Source organism: Oryzias latipes, chromosome 19 (assembly GCF_053564925.1).
Source record: "Oryzias latipes strain Hd-rR chromosome 19, Olatipes_Hd-rR_3.1".
NCBI classification, from domain to species: Eukaryota; Metazoa; Chordata; class Actinopteri; order Beloniformes; family Adrianichthyidae; genus Oryzias; species Oryzias latipes.
Window position 1 is genome coordinate 21,306,180 of NC_136255.1, and position 13,406 is coordinate 21,319,585.

At 38.8% G+C, this 13,406-nt stretch overlaps 1 protein-coding gene across 9 annotated transcripts in view; it reads right to left on the reverse strand.

Moving 5' to 3' along the window:
- Positions 1–13,147, reverse strand: part of plce1 (phospholipase C, epsilon 1) — an 85,030-nt gene extending 71,883 nt beyond the window's left edge. For 4 of the 9 annotated variants that reach the window (XM_011487982.4, XM_078937467.1, XM_020711884.3 and 1 more), the window contains exons 1-3: positions 12,996–13,147; positions 2,289–2,423; positions 35–578 (exon numbers count right to left, since the gene is read on the reverse strand). In XM_011487982.4, coding sequence (XP_011486284.2) covers positions 35–553 — 519 coding nt within the window. In that variant the 5' untranslated portion in view covers positions 554–578; positions 2,289–2,423; positions 12,996–13,147. Of the gene's footprint in view, positions 1–34; positions 579–2,288; positions 2,424–5,796; positions 5,937–9,505; positions 9,564–12,995 lie in introns of those variants that run through there. The other 5 variants (XM_078937461.1, XM_078937463.1, XM_078937465.1 and 2 more) reach the window with 5 other exon arrangements.
- Between the last annotated feature and the right edge of the window lie 259 nt (positions 13,148–13,406).

Below are 13,406 nucleotides of genomic sequence, written 5' to 3' on the forward strand. Positions count from 1 at the left end.
AAGTAAAATTCTGCAGAACTTTCTTCTTAATCACCTTGTAGAATGCTAGCATAGAAACAGGAAGGCTGCCACGCCGGATGTGCCGTTTATTGGGGCAAGAAGTGCAGAAACTTGGACTGGATTTAGAGTCAGAGTTAGTGTACACACTTGTGGAATGGTCAGACGGGACATGGGAGGAGCTGGTTCTGTCTGGTTTGGTGCTCTCTGAATCCCCCAAAATGTTCTTCATCCCTTCACAGTTCTTATCAGCTGACGGTTCTGGCAAAGGTTTTTCTTTGGTACTCAAAATCTGCGAGCTGTAACTATACTCCACACACTCCTCAGCAGAATGAACCCCATTCACACTTTCACATGACAACTTCCTGTAGAAAAGGAGGGAGGGGCTACTCCGCTGTTTTGAGAGCCACAGCTGGTCACAGCCTCGCCATACTTCCTGTCCAGAACTTGTAAGCGCCTTATCTCTGAGGGGCCTGCTCCCTATGGAAGGAGGGGAAGAACGCTTCGAAAGCATGTCAGGTCCAGCTTGCATCTGATGTTCTTCAGTGGCCATCATGTCTCCTCGTGTTTTCCTTTTTCTGCTGTAGGAAAAGAAAAATGAAATCAATTTTGTATTTAATTAGTTATTTAAGAAAACTTAAAAGACCCACTCCAATGACAATGTTGTGTTTTGTGTTTTTAGCATGTTCTTGTGGCATTTTTCTCATGATGGAGGGAATCTATAAAAGAATTTAAGGTTAAAACTGCATGTCTGACTTTTTCTCCAAGATTGCTCGCCATTTTATTTTTTGGACTGCTAATGTAGGTTTGGAAATGTAAGCGGCTAGAAGCTAGCAGGAGAGTCTGTACATGGACAGCCCTCACTTATGGCTGACGGGAAGTGGGGGTGGACTTAGTCTGCACAAACAGCCACATCAACAACTCAGAGGCAATTTTCTAAGAAATTACTGCTGCTATGGAGAAACTGTCCCTGAAAACAACAGTTTCTTTTGTGTGTGGCTAAAAATGTAAATATATAGCAAACATATATAAAAGAATGTAGAGGATGTTTGAAAAAGCTCGGACTTAAGATGAGGCTTGTGCCGTGGACAGGTTCCATTTCTAAATCATCCTCTAGCAGACAAATAGATCCATGTACGTTTTATTTTCCTCGTCTGAGCTGGTATCTGGCTCCAAACAGTGCAGCTGGATGCCTCTCATATTGCTTGGGGGTTTTTTTTGGTATGCTAATGTTAGCTTGATTTTGTGAGGCCTTTTGCTAGCGGCAAATAGTGTAAACAAAGGCATGCTGGGAAATAACTACTACTAATTAGCTACTACTAATTAGTCACAACCCAAAAGCAAATTTCTAATTTGCTCCTATCTGACAAGGACCACAGAATGGCGAGGACTCAGATGCAGAGTTCTTGGGAAAAACTTTTAATCTTGAGAACCTGAGATAGGCGTAGGTTTTGGTAAGCAACTACACATGATAATCAGGAACAGGACAGAGGGAGACACCGACCATAAATACATATGAGGAGGGACAGCACAGGTGGGAACGATCAGGGATGATTAGGTAGACAGCTGTGGGGAAAACAGACATGGACAGGAAAGGTGGAAGGAACTTTCAGAAGAAAACAGGAAGCGACACACGAGGACACAAATGTCCGACAGGAACTTGACGAAACATGACACTATCGATGTGCAGAAAACGTCCTAAAAAATGACACAGGCTTTTCGAGTTTAAATTAAAACTGCTTTTACATTTAAAAGACCACTGGGAACAACTTTGTAATAAAATAAAATATAGTTGGTGGGGACTATAACCCTTGCGCTATCGCTACTGGGTTCAGATGACGCGATCCTTACATTGACGTGTTCTTCCTACCATGACAAAGGTGGATAAAGGTGGAAAGATTTCATGTAATCCATGGACACCAGTGAAGATCACAAATCATTGAAGAAAAAAGGTTCAGCGTCTTGTGGGGTCCAGATGACCCCACTACCAATGTTAAAGTGCCTATGATAGCACAAGGGTTAAGAAGGTTTCCTAACAGTTCTAAAGTTCAGATGTTTGTTTGTCCAAGCAGAGTTTGCCAACAGGAGCTTTTCCATTAAACACAGAGATCATTTCGCAGCTGTGACTCCCACTATGAAATATACTGAACTCTGCAGAGGGGGATAACCTTCACTCCCTGTGCCCTTTCAAGTGTCTAAGTCAGCTCAGAGCTCTGGGCATTTGTGTTGTGGAAACAGAAGCTTGTGCAGCTGCACGGAGCTGCAGATAAAAAATAAAAATAAAAACCCACCGAGGCGACCCTAGAGAGCCCAGGAATTTCCTTGATGGTGTGGTCACAGCTTACAGGGCCACGCGTGTCCCTGTGAGGCCCGGCGCCGTCTCAGCCCGTCTCTGGATCGGCAGCATTGTCGTCCAGTTTTAGAGTCTGAGAGAGAGCAGGAAAGACAATTACAGCACGTTTACTTTAACCGTTAAAACCGTATAACTAAATTCAGTGTGTGCTTTTTCCATTAAACTACAAATACGTTTTATGTAAACAACTGCAAATAACCACAATCATTAAAGATCTAATGGAATATTGTCTGAAGAGCAGACTTAGTGCAGTCTAAACTGTGTTGCCTTTAAATAAAACATATGGAGGTGTTCATTTTAGTGACTGCTACAAATATACTGTGATGCTTGAACTCTGACCCTTAAGCAGACCAAGTAAACTCCTGTCTAAATAGCTAAACTTACTTTTCCCCATATTTCTTTATTCTCAGATTTCACAGAGTCATTTGGAGCAGATTGAGTTTTAAATCGCTCTTGTCTTCAGTAAACAAGAAACCTATGAAGCTATAAAAAAGAGGTTTAATTTAAAACAATAATTATCAAAAGTAAATCAATTTCAACTTATAAAAATCCATATGTATATTTATTTTTATATATATTTCTTTCTGTAGGTCCTTTCTAGGGCTGCATGATATGAGGAAAACTATGCGATATCAGTAATCAATATGACGACATAACTTGCGGTACATGAACAAATAGCAAATGGATTTATTTGATTCGTTAAATATTTTAAGCCGCCATAAGATTGTTTTAGCACATTTAAGGTAACTATTTATTGCCATTTTTGTGATATGTGTACAGCTTGATATCGCGATAACGATAATATTTGCGATATATTGTGCAGGTTTAGTCCTTAAGGTTTTTCAGACCAAAAAACAGCTTTTCTGTTAGATTTTAGGATAAAACAGTACTTTTTTTTTATTCAAGATTCAAAGTGTTTTTATTGTCAGTTGCAACAGGAAAGCCAAGTTCTTACTTTGTCGTCTACGTAAACAAATTCACAAATAATAAAAGTAGTAAATGTAGTCTAAAAAACTAGAGTGTAAAAGTGTGGAGAATCCAATAAATTATGATGCAAAGTAAAAATAAAGAAGAAATGAAATAAGTAAACCGTCATCTGGTAGGCCTGCACAATAAATCGCTAGTTGGCAAGTCGGCAAAATTGCAATAAATGATTACCTTAGATGTGCTAAAACAATCTTATGGCAGCTTGAAGTATTTACCAAATCAATTGAATCCATTTATGCATTTGACCAATCAGATGGATTCTTTTACATCAATGACCAATCGGATGGAACGCTTTTATGATAGATGCTCGCTTAATATGTAGACGGGGGTCATTTGGATTATAAAGTTATGTTGACTCTCATTTAAATTGGGTGAAATGGAAATTGTGTTTTTAGTTGTTTTGCTGTTTGTTCATGTATCGCAAGTTATATTGCCTTATACAGCTGTTCACAGGACAGTGACGAACCCAACGGAAACAAAATACACTATCAAGACACAAAATCCCACGACATGTTCTTATGTTTTACCATTGGAGACTGGAAAAAAGAAAAGTATAGATCTAACTTTTGAAACCTGGTAAGAAACATTGTGGCTAAAGAGACCTCATTATGCCCCTTAAATGTTTGCACTTGGAATGTGAAGAAAGAGCGGAGACAAGACTGTGAAGACATTCAGTCTGAGGCTTCGTTTGATAAAAAGGTACACAGACACGGGCAGACACACGGAAACGCCGGCAGAACCCTTTTCACGTCTCTGTGCAACATTTACACTGGCGGCATTTCTGTCAAACTGATAAAAAACAAGAAAAAACAGGAGCGTCATTCAAAGACCAGCGGAAATGTTTACTCTCCAATTCCTACAGAAGCTTTTTGGACATAAAGCAGTTTCCAGTTTTCCATTTCTGAACTTCATCTTTGTTAAAGAATACAGAACAAAAACTACTGACTTTGCAAACTGAGGTTTATTGGTATTTCAGAAAAAGAGGGAAAATCTAAACATTTCAGTACTTTGAACAAACTTTTTTTTAATATAATCAAACCAAAAAACAAAAAGGTCTTGCTATAGGTTCCTCACCTTTAACATCCTTTCAGTGTGGTCTTAAACGAAAACAAAAGGTTCTGATAAATGAATAGACAACACTAATCTACCATCCATTTATTTTTACCAGCGTTATAAACCTTTGAAAGTGCATTAACCTATGGAAAGATGTGGCTTCAGATCATGTGTGGGTATCATTTCCTTTGAAATCTGGACATCACAACACACCAGCCCTGCATTTTTGAATATCTAGATCACCAACTCATGTAATAGCCTGATGTGAATTGTCTCATAGTGGATCTGATGCTGTTCTAAGGATGCCCCCACTTTCCGTTTTCAGATTCAAAGCCAATCAGCAAATACGGAGTATGACCACTAGAGGCTGGCATCAGAAGGGGGCAATAAAAAATCTGATTTTGCACCAAAAATAAATGTAAATGTGTCCAAAACCTTTGTTCTATTTTTTTTTATAAAAACCATGACAGGGTGCATTGTCTTTATTTGAATTTATTAGAGCTCAAATTTTTATGAAAGGTGTTCGTTGGTTGGTAGTTGAGTGCACTGGTGAACTAAGCAAAACGTGACTTTGACTTTGCCCCGCCCCATTAGCAACTTTTATCACGATACTGGACCTCCCATCTGCTGTATATTTTTAAGTTTGTCTACCTTTATCTCAGCATTGATATTGTTGTCATTGACAGACATGCCGTGATTGTCTGTTAAATATTTGCTTCAATAAAAATAATAAAAAAAATAATAAAAAACATCTGCTGAATGTGTGTAACTGCAGACAAACATGACTCATATCGGGGCGTAAACCTGTTGGATTTTTTTAAGGTAAGGAAGAAAATATCTAATTAATACTTTGGTTTCAAAGAAATAAAAAATATAGCCATATTTACGGTTGCTTATTTTTAAGTAAATTTAAAATACTGCTAAAAATCTGCATCAAGAGTAGGAAAAGTAAATACCGTAATAGTGTGCGATTTTTTGTTATGCATATTCTACAGGTTTGACTGACAATTAACAAAAACAGAAGTATTGTTAGAAATAGTTTTTTTTTTTTTTTTTTATCTAAAAATAAAGCCACATTAGCCCCAGCATGGTTAAACACTGGCTCTTGTTGTTATCAGCTGAACTCGGACCCACATTAGAGCCAAATTCCTCTTCCAGGTTAAATCTCGGCCCGAGGCTAAAACCCAGAACCACACACAAAGACTTAAGCAAACACAGCCACTTACTGGAAAGCGGGTCAAAAGGAGTGCTGAGAGCACTGACCAACAAAATAACCCATCACTTCCACTTCACCTCCCACATTATAAATAATATTGCACAATGCGTGCAGTTTGTTTGTTTTTAGCTCTCATTCAGTCAAAAATCTCCTCTTTCTATGATACAGCTGTGGAACAATATGAACTTACACGGCTCCACAAAGACTCCAAGACATCCGGGTTTCTGCCTCCTCGTGGGCTCAGAACAGAGACCCCGAAGAGGTTGGACGGGTCCACAATCTTTTCAAGTGGAGCCGAACTACCAATCAAAATGTTTCTGGAAGGGTTCCCACGTGATCTATTTGCTCAGCCAGCCAAGCAGAATATGAGTGCAGTGAACCACAGCTCTCACTGATATTGTGTTCTGGCTAGAATTATTATTTATTAATCATGATTATTGATGGAAATTCACTATTATCATTGTTTTAGACAAACAGGGAAAAGAAAAGAAAAACCATAAATACAAATGAAGTGAATAAAAACAGGAAAGGCTCAGTGTTTTGTTGAACCTGCTGGTGTGATTTCAAGGTTTGTTTGGGGTTTTTTCCTCTCCCGGCAGGAACTGTGTCAACATGTAATCACAGACCGTCTAAAACAAATCAACGTTACTTTATCCTTCAGGGTTGGTCATGTTTCAGTCTGTACTGATTGTTGATCTCTGAGCGTTTCAGGTTTTCTGGGTGTTTTACAACCTATTATTCAACTACTTATTTGGCTTAAAGATGACCCAGTTATTAGTTACTAATACGACTTTGGGCCTGTAAAGCAGTTTTCTTCTTTGTTTTGTTTTTTATATTAAAAGCCAAAAAGTAAATTCAAACACTGCCTTTAGACACAGGCCCTAGCTGCGTAGCTCCATAAAATCACCTTGTTTTTCATATTATTTAATGTAATGGGCAAAAGCTATGAAGTCAGTGTCTTAGGAAAGCGGATTTAAATCAGATTTTTTTTAAACATCTGCCAAATATTAGATAAAAAAGAATCAGATATTGTAAATGATAACAAAGAGGAAACACATTATTACATAAAGTATTTATTTGTTTTTTAAAGACCTACTTCAAACATCTTTTATATATTTTTAAAGCGTTCCTAGGGGTCTTGTGATTATAATTACGTTTTAAGCCAAAATCCAAACATCTGTTTAACTTTTTCTAGGACATAGTTTCTGCAGAGCGGCAGTAGTTAGAAATTTGTGTCTGAGATGTGGCACAGAGCAACCCCGCCCCCCTTCCCCACCTTGTTGCTAAGAGTGCTCTGTTTACACACTCTCCCGCTAGCTTAGAGCCCCTCACACCCCCTAACATTACTGAGGGGATTACAAAAATGGCGAGCGATATAGGAGCTATCCATCTGTATAAAGTTTTGATTTAAACAAAGAAACACCCAGAAATGCAATGTTAAGCTTAATTTTCTTTATACATGTCCTCCATTATCAGAAAAATGTCACAAGAAAATGTTAAAAAAGCCAAAAACACAATTATCACCAGAGTGGGTCTTCAAGTTTCTTTATTGGAACTATAGGACTCATTGATCCTACAATTGTTGATTATTTTAACCCAGAACTGAGGGCAGGTAACCTGGCGAGAAATGTTTTAAGTTTGAAGCTTGAACCATAATCACTGCTGACAAAGGGTAAATAAACACAAGTGACACATCAAACTCAACTGGTCACCACTTGTGACAACCAGTTTCAGCTCTTTGTGTGCAAATAGGTCTAAACCAAATTATTTTCTTTAATGAGTATCTTTCTCAGGCGGTGTAACCGTTTTTACCCCGTGGCCTAAATAACCATTTATCCCCCTTAAAAGAGAGGGCCTTGAAGAAAAGGGGTTTCATTTTGTAATGTTCATTCATGAGGGATTATTTCACAACTCATCCAAAGGATGAGTCACACAAAGCCCGGTATGTGATGTGATCCACCCACACGTGTTGGAGCACAAAAAAAGGAAAGCGCCGCCACTGAGGTGGAGAGCAGCGAGTGCAGTTCTGATAGGAAGTCTTAGACTTTGATCTGCGCCATCGCTTGAACGCCGCACAGTAAGTGGGTGAAAGCACAGGAAAATGCAACAGAGGGCTGGATTTCAACTTTTGTCCAAATGACACGAGAGAAATGCTTCTCACAAGGACTCAGCGTCAGATCTCGGATATTTCTTCAAAATAAAAGGCAGGCTGGAGTAAAAATGGGTTAAATAAAAACCAGAATCAAATCCCACTATAAACATACAAGTGCATCAGAAAACAAAACTAAAAGAAATTTCTGTTTTTCTGTTTTTAAAGATTAATGAAAGTTGTTTAAAAAAGTTTTAAAAGAGAAAACGTTTGGCTTAAAACAGAAATGTTCCTTTTTTTGTTTGTTTTATAATAATTATTTTCGGCAAAAAAACTATTCACGAAGCCCTATTTTAATCCGAGATTTCATAACAAAAGCCTGAGTTTATTCACTTTGAAAGAACCGCTGCTATGAAATATGGATTTTTGGTGTTTTTAGGATGTTCTTTTTCTCATGATGGAGACATATATAAAGAAAATTAAGCTTGAAATTGCATTTGTGAGTCTTTCTTTATCTAAACTGCTGTGAATCAGGAGCAGATGAAAAAAACGCAGTTTGAAAATCCTTGTAGTCATGACAATGTAAACAGAGCCTTCAGTTCTGGGTGATTGGAAGGGGGCGGGGTTGCTCTGCACCAACCGTTGACTATAAAAGAACTGAACAAAGGGATTCTCCGTCCTCGCGTTCCAAAACCAAAAATACCAGGCTGGCTCCAAGAAGCCAAAATCCCATTGACTTCATTAGAAAATAAACGACTTACTCATGTTATTCACGCGGTCATTCTATTGGTTAGAATAATTATTCTTGCTTTGATACCTTTTTCTTAACATCTTTTTACTAATCCTAATTGTTTTCATGATGTCTTTCTTTATTGCAAGTTATTAACTGACCAATCAGATGCCTCAGTAAAAGCATGTGGTGCCCGCCGGCCCCCACCTTCAACGTTCGTTGTTCAGAGTTGTCCGGAGGTGGTTTTTGGTGGAAGGAGAGTGGACAAACTGAGTTCTGATTGGCGACAGTAGTTGACTGAGAGCACTCAGACCAATTGCTGTCGTCTGGCTCCAACATGGCGATGTCCGTAACATGGAAAAATGACGACTAAATTGGCTTCATTTAGCTGGAGCCGTAACTAAGGTATGTTATATGGATGACATCACACCCGCTCAGTCCAGTTCACTATCAGGGCAGCACGATATGCGGAAACTCGCGATATGCAATATTGGTGATCAATATTGCGATGACGATATAATTTGAGGTACAAGAACAAATAGCAAAACAACCAAAGTGAAATTGTTGTTTACATATTATACTCCAAATGAGCCTCGTCTACATAGGAGGCGAACATCTAACGTAAAAGGGCTCCATCCGATTCGTCAACAAATTTAATATGGATTCATTTGATTTGTTAAATACTTCAAGCTGCCATAAGATTGTTTTGGCACATTTAAGGTAACCATTTTTTGCAGTTTTCGCCGTCTTTTGCGATATGCATATTGCACAGCTTGATATCGCGATAACGATAAGGCCTATTCACCATCTCCAGTCAACAGTACCACTGACAACTAAGCTGTGAATTTCTAATGAACTCCTGCCGCTCTGCAGAAACTATGTTCAAGAAAACGACACACATCGCAGTGGGTCTTTCCATTTCCTGGAGATGAACGCTCTCTGAAAACACAAACCCACCTCTCTTTATAACACCGGAAAAGAAAAAGCGTATCACGTGACAACAAACAGTCACATTCCTTTCAGGATCCCAGCAGCACTGAACTTCTGCTCAAGAACAAAGAAAAGCGACAGGAATTTTACCCACAATCCAGGTTTGCAGAAGTCTTCATTTAAAGCACAAATTTTTAACTCCAGGCGGCCTGCAGTTCATCCATAAAACACAATGCAGCCGCAGAAAACAGAGGTCTTAATGATTGTTCTCTGAAAGCTTTGGACTTCAACAGACCAAAGGAACACATGTACAGTTTTTCCTCCTGTCAGCGACGGCTAGTTTCACCAAGAGCAGAGCTGCAAACACAGCAGACTTTTCATGCAGGAGAACATATGGCTTTGATTATAGAGCAGAGGCCAGAAGCCAATGGAAACAGTCCAGAACGAGGGAAGCTGAGGGAGTACGGACAGAGAGAGGCAGAGGTGAAGAAAGAGGCGTGGCCTCTGGGATGAGAGCGTGAACGCCGGCGTCTGTGAACTTTTGTGCTCATTAATGAAGACCGAATGAAGGAGAGAGACGGTTGAACTCAGAAAAACAGTGCTGATGGTGAGCATGTGCATGACTGTGCATGTGGATTATCATCTATAGATGCAGCTCTGCAAGTGACAAGAACTGTTTATACTTATAACCATCCTATATTTGCTAAAAAAAAAAAGTTAAATGATTATGAATTTTAAACACTTTCATGAAAAAATCTCAAATGTTATTTTTAAAGATGAAAATCATGTTTTTGCTGTTTTTTACATGTTCTGTGGCATTTTTTCTATCCAATTTCTGAGTAATTTCTCATCAAATCATTGCGAAACAGGAGCAGACAAAGAAATGACGTTTGAAAAAAAAGATTATATTTGTGATGTTGAAAATATGCTGCGAGCTCGGGCAGGGCTGCTCCACGCCAACAGTCCCACCCACAAGTCCGAGGTGAATTTCTAATGAACTATTGGCGCTCTGCAGAAACTATGTCCTAAAAAAAATACAAAGGTTTTTTTTTAAATAATAATTAAAAGACCAATGGGAATAACACATCAAAAGATGATTACAGTGGGTCTTTCAACTTTCTGGTAAATGGTCTTTTCGTCTCATTAACTGTGGTGTTTTGTTTAAACAAATGACTAGACAAAGTTTGCTTTTTTTCCTGCCGGGAAAACCCAGAAGTGCTTTCAGATTTGGAGGATGTTCAAACGCTGCAGGTTGAAGGAGTCACTCCCTTTTAAGACAGAGGTTTCCTCAATTTTTGTCTGGAATAATGATCAGCTGCAGGTTAACAAAAGCTACACACACGAGAAATAACAGGTTAAATTTAGAGTGAGAACATGGTTCATCAACTAAAAAAAAAAGTTTTTTGGTCAACAAATGCCAACTCATCAAATTAAAGATCAGAAAATCTTGCAGTTTACAAAAAAAAATGTAAATTTTGGTTCAAATTGTGCATAAAAAGCCAAATCAAAGTTTACAAAAATAGAAAATCCAGAATAAATCCATGTTTTTCGATAAATTATCCAAAAGAAAAAAGCGTATAAGTGAGTTAAATTGTTGTTTTACATCCTTTTCACTCATTTGGATTGCGCAGATTAATAATCCACTGCCATGAACATCGGGTTGTTGGTGTTTTTAACATCTTCTTGTAGTTTTTTTCTCATGATGGAGGACATTTATAAGGAAAATTAAGCTCAAGATTTTGTTGCATCGCTAATGTTGGCCTGAGGTTTGTAAGGCAGGGGTCCCCAAATCCAGGCCTTTAGGGCCGCTGTCCTGCTGGCTTCCCAGAAAACATGCCTTATTTGCTGCTAATTACATTGATCAGGTGTGTTTAGCCAATGAGGAGCTTCAATGGCAGGTCGGTTGGAAAATATGTAGGACAAAGGCCCCCGAGGCCTGGATTTTGGGACCCGTGTTGTAAGCAGCTGTAAGCTAGTGGGAGAGTGTTAAACAGGATTCATGGGATATCTGCAGAGGCTTACTCTGCACCAACTATTGCCGCTCTGCAGAAACTATGTCTTAAAAAATGACAGGAGTTTTGATTTGGGAAAAAAAAAAAAAGCAAATCAAAAGATGATCGGAGTGGGACTTTAAGCATGCTAGTAGAGTTACATATAGTAGTGTTTTTGTCAAACAAGCAAAAACAATAAAGGTTTGCTAAGAATACTTTCATTAGAGAAAGCTTTAAAGCAAAAGTAAAAACAGATTTTCCTCAGTTAAAGCTGGGAAGTCAAAAAAAACAAAGTCTTCGGTTCAAACGCCTCCTGACGCAGTGATAGGTGGAGCTGGACAGAAACCAGGCAAGTGCATTTCTGGAAGTGATGTCTCACTGTCTGCTACAACCTGGAAAAACGCGTCCAACCAGTCTCTTCCCTGTGTACTCCATATTTCTTAACCCAGTTTCTCTAACTGCCGTCACCGCTTCCATCGCACACATGTACCTCATTGGAGGCACCAATGACGAAAATCTAAATCCACTTCCAGAAATCAAACTCTAAAAATGAAAACAGTCACTTTTTTTTTTAAGGTAACACCCTTTCAAAGACCCACTCTGATCATCTTTTGATCTATTTTGGTCATTTAATTATGATTTTGCTGTTTTTTTAATTTAAAGTGTTGTTTTCTATGACACGGTTTCTTCGGAGCAGCAGTAGTTCAGATTCACCTCCGAGTTGTGGGCGGGACTGTTGGCGAGAAGCAACCCCTCCCTCCCTGCCCCTCCCCGTTGCTGAGACATCTCTGTTTACAATCTCACCCACTATCTTACAGCCCCTCACATAAGAATGGAGCACAGAAGGGACCTTGTGTCCCGCCCAGCGTATTTTCTACATCATTATGAGAAAAATGCTACATGTTAAAAACATGATTTTCATCAGAATAGGTCTCTAAGAGAAGAATTCTCCCCAGTGTACAAGCATGATAAGTATTTACAATATTGATATTATCTTTTTGAACTGTTTACCTAAATGAATATTTCATATTTTTATTATTTCTTGTTGTTTTTGTTTAGTTTTAGTCTCTTTATCCTGCTTTACATCACCCTCTCCTCCCTTAAGCTCGAGAATAAACCAATACAATAAAAAAGGGGGGGGTTCCGATAATTATACATCTGGAATATCAAGTACTTTGCTCCCGTTGTTATTTTAAAGTACCTAAAAGTAGTACATACATCTGCTATAATTCAAATAAAAATTGTTATTACTTTTTTAAAAAGCAATCGGCTAACTGGGCATTAGCTTCCCTGTTGATGCTAAGGGGGGCACCAATGTAAACACCTGTTCACCTGTCAAACTGTAGTGTCAGTGAAAGCAGCACACATAATAACTTGTTAAATTGAAACTAACAGATATTAGCTGGAACACACATGACAACCCCGTTGCAGGTGTTTCCGTTTTCCCCACAAAGAAAGAACGCCCCCAAAAATGTTCCAGTCGGTCGGTGGGTCTCTTTCCAAACTTAATGTTTGGGGATAGCCCGAAGAGAATCAAGCTAACACTGGATACAGACAGAATTGCAAGAAAAAGGATCATTTCGCTCGTGCGGCACCACGCGCACGCGCTCCAAGTCGTGGTAAACTTGTTATTTGAGGCACAAACTTACCGACCCGCTGTTGTCTCGTCGGCTCAGCATCCAAGGAGTCTCCGCCTGAAGGCTGCTGCAGCTCCGCTCCGGTCCCTGTGACTCTCCTCACAACTTATGCAGAAAGTTGAAGGCAGAGCCTTGCGCTGCTGTGGGAAACCACTCTCCTCTGTGATGCCTTCAGGTGCTACTCGGAAGTTATAATTATAACTATTATTATTAATATTATTATTTGTTTTCTGCTTATTTTTTAACTAAAAAAAAGGTAAAATGTCCATGGAATTGCTTCATTAAACAATCAAAAGGAGAAAAAACGTATCTTCAAAGTAATGTATTAAGCAAAAGATTTTGATGTTTTGATGATTTTGATGTTTTTATAACAATCGTAAACGCCGAAATGTACGTTTTTTTTTACTGTTATGGCAAAGTCAA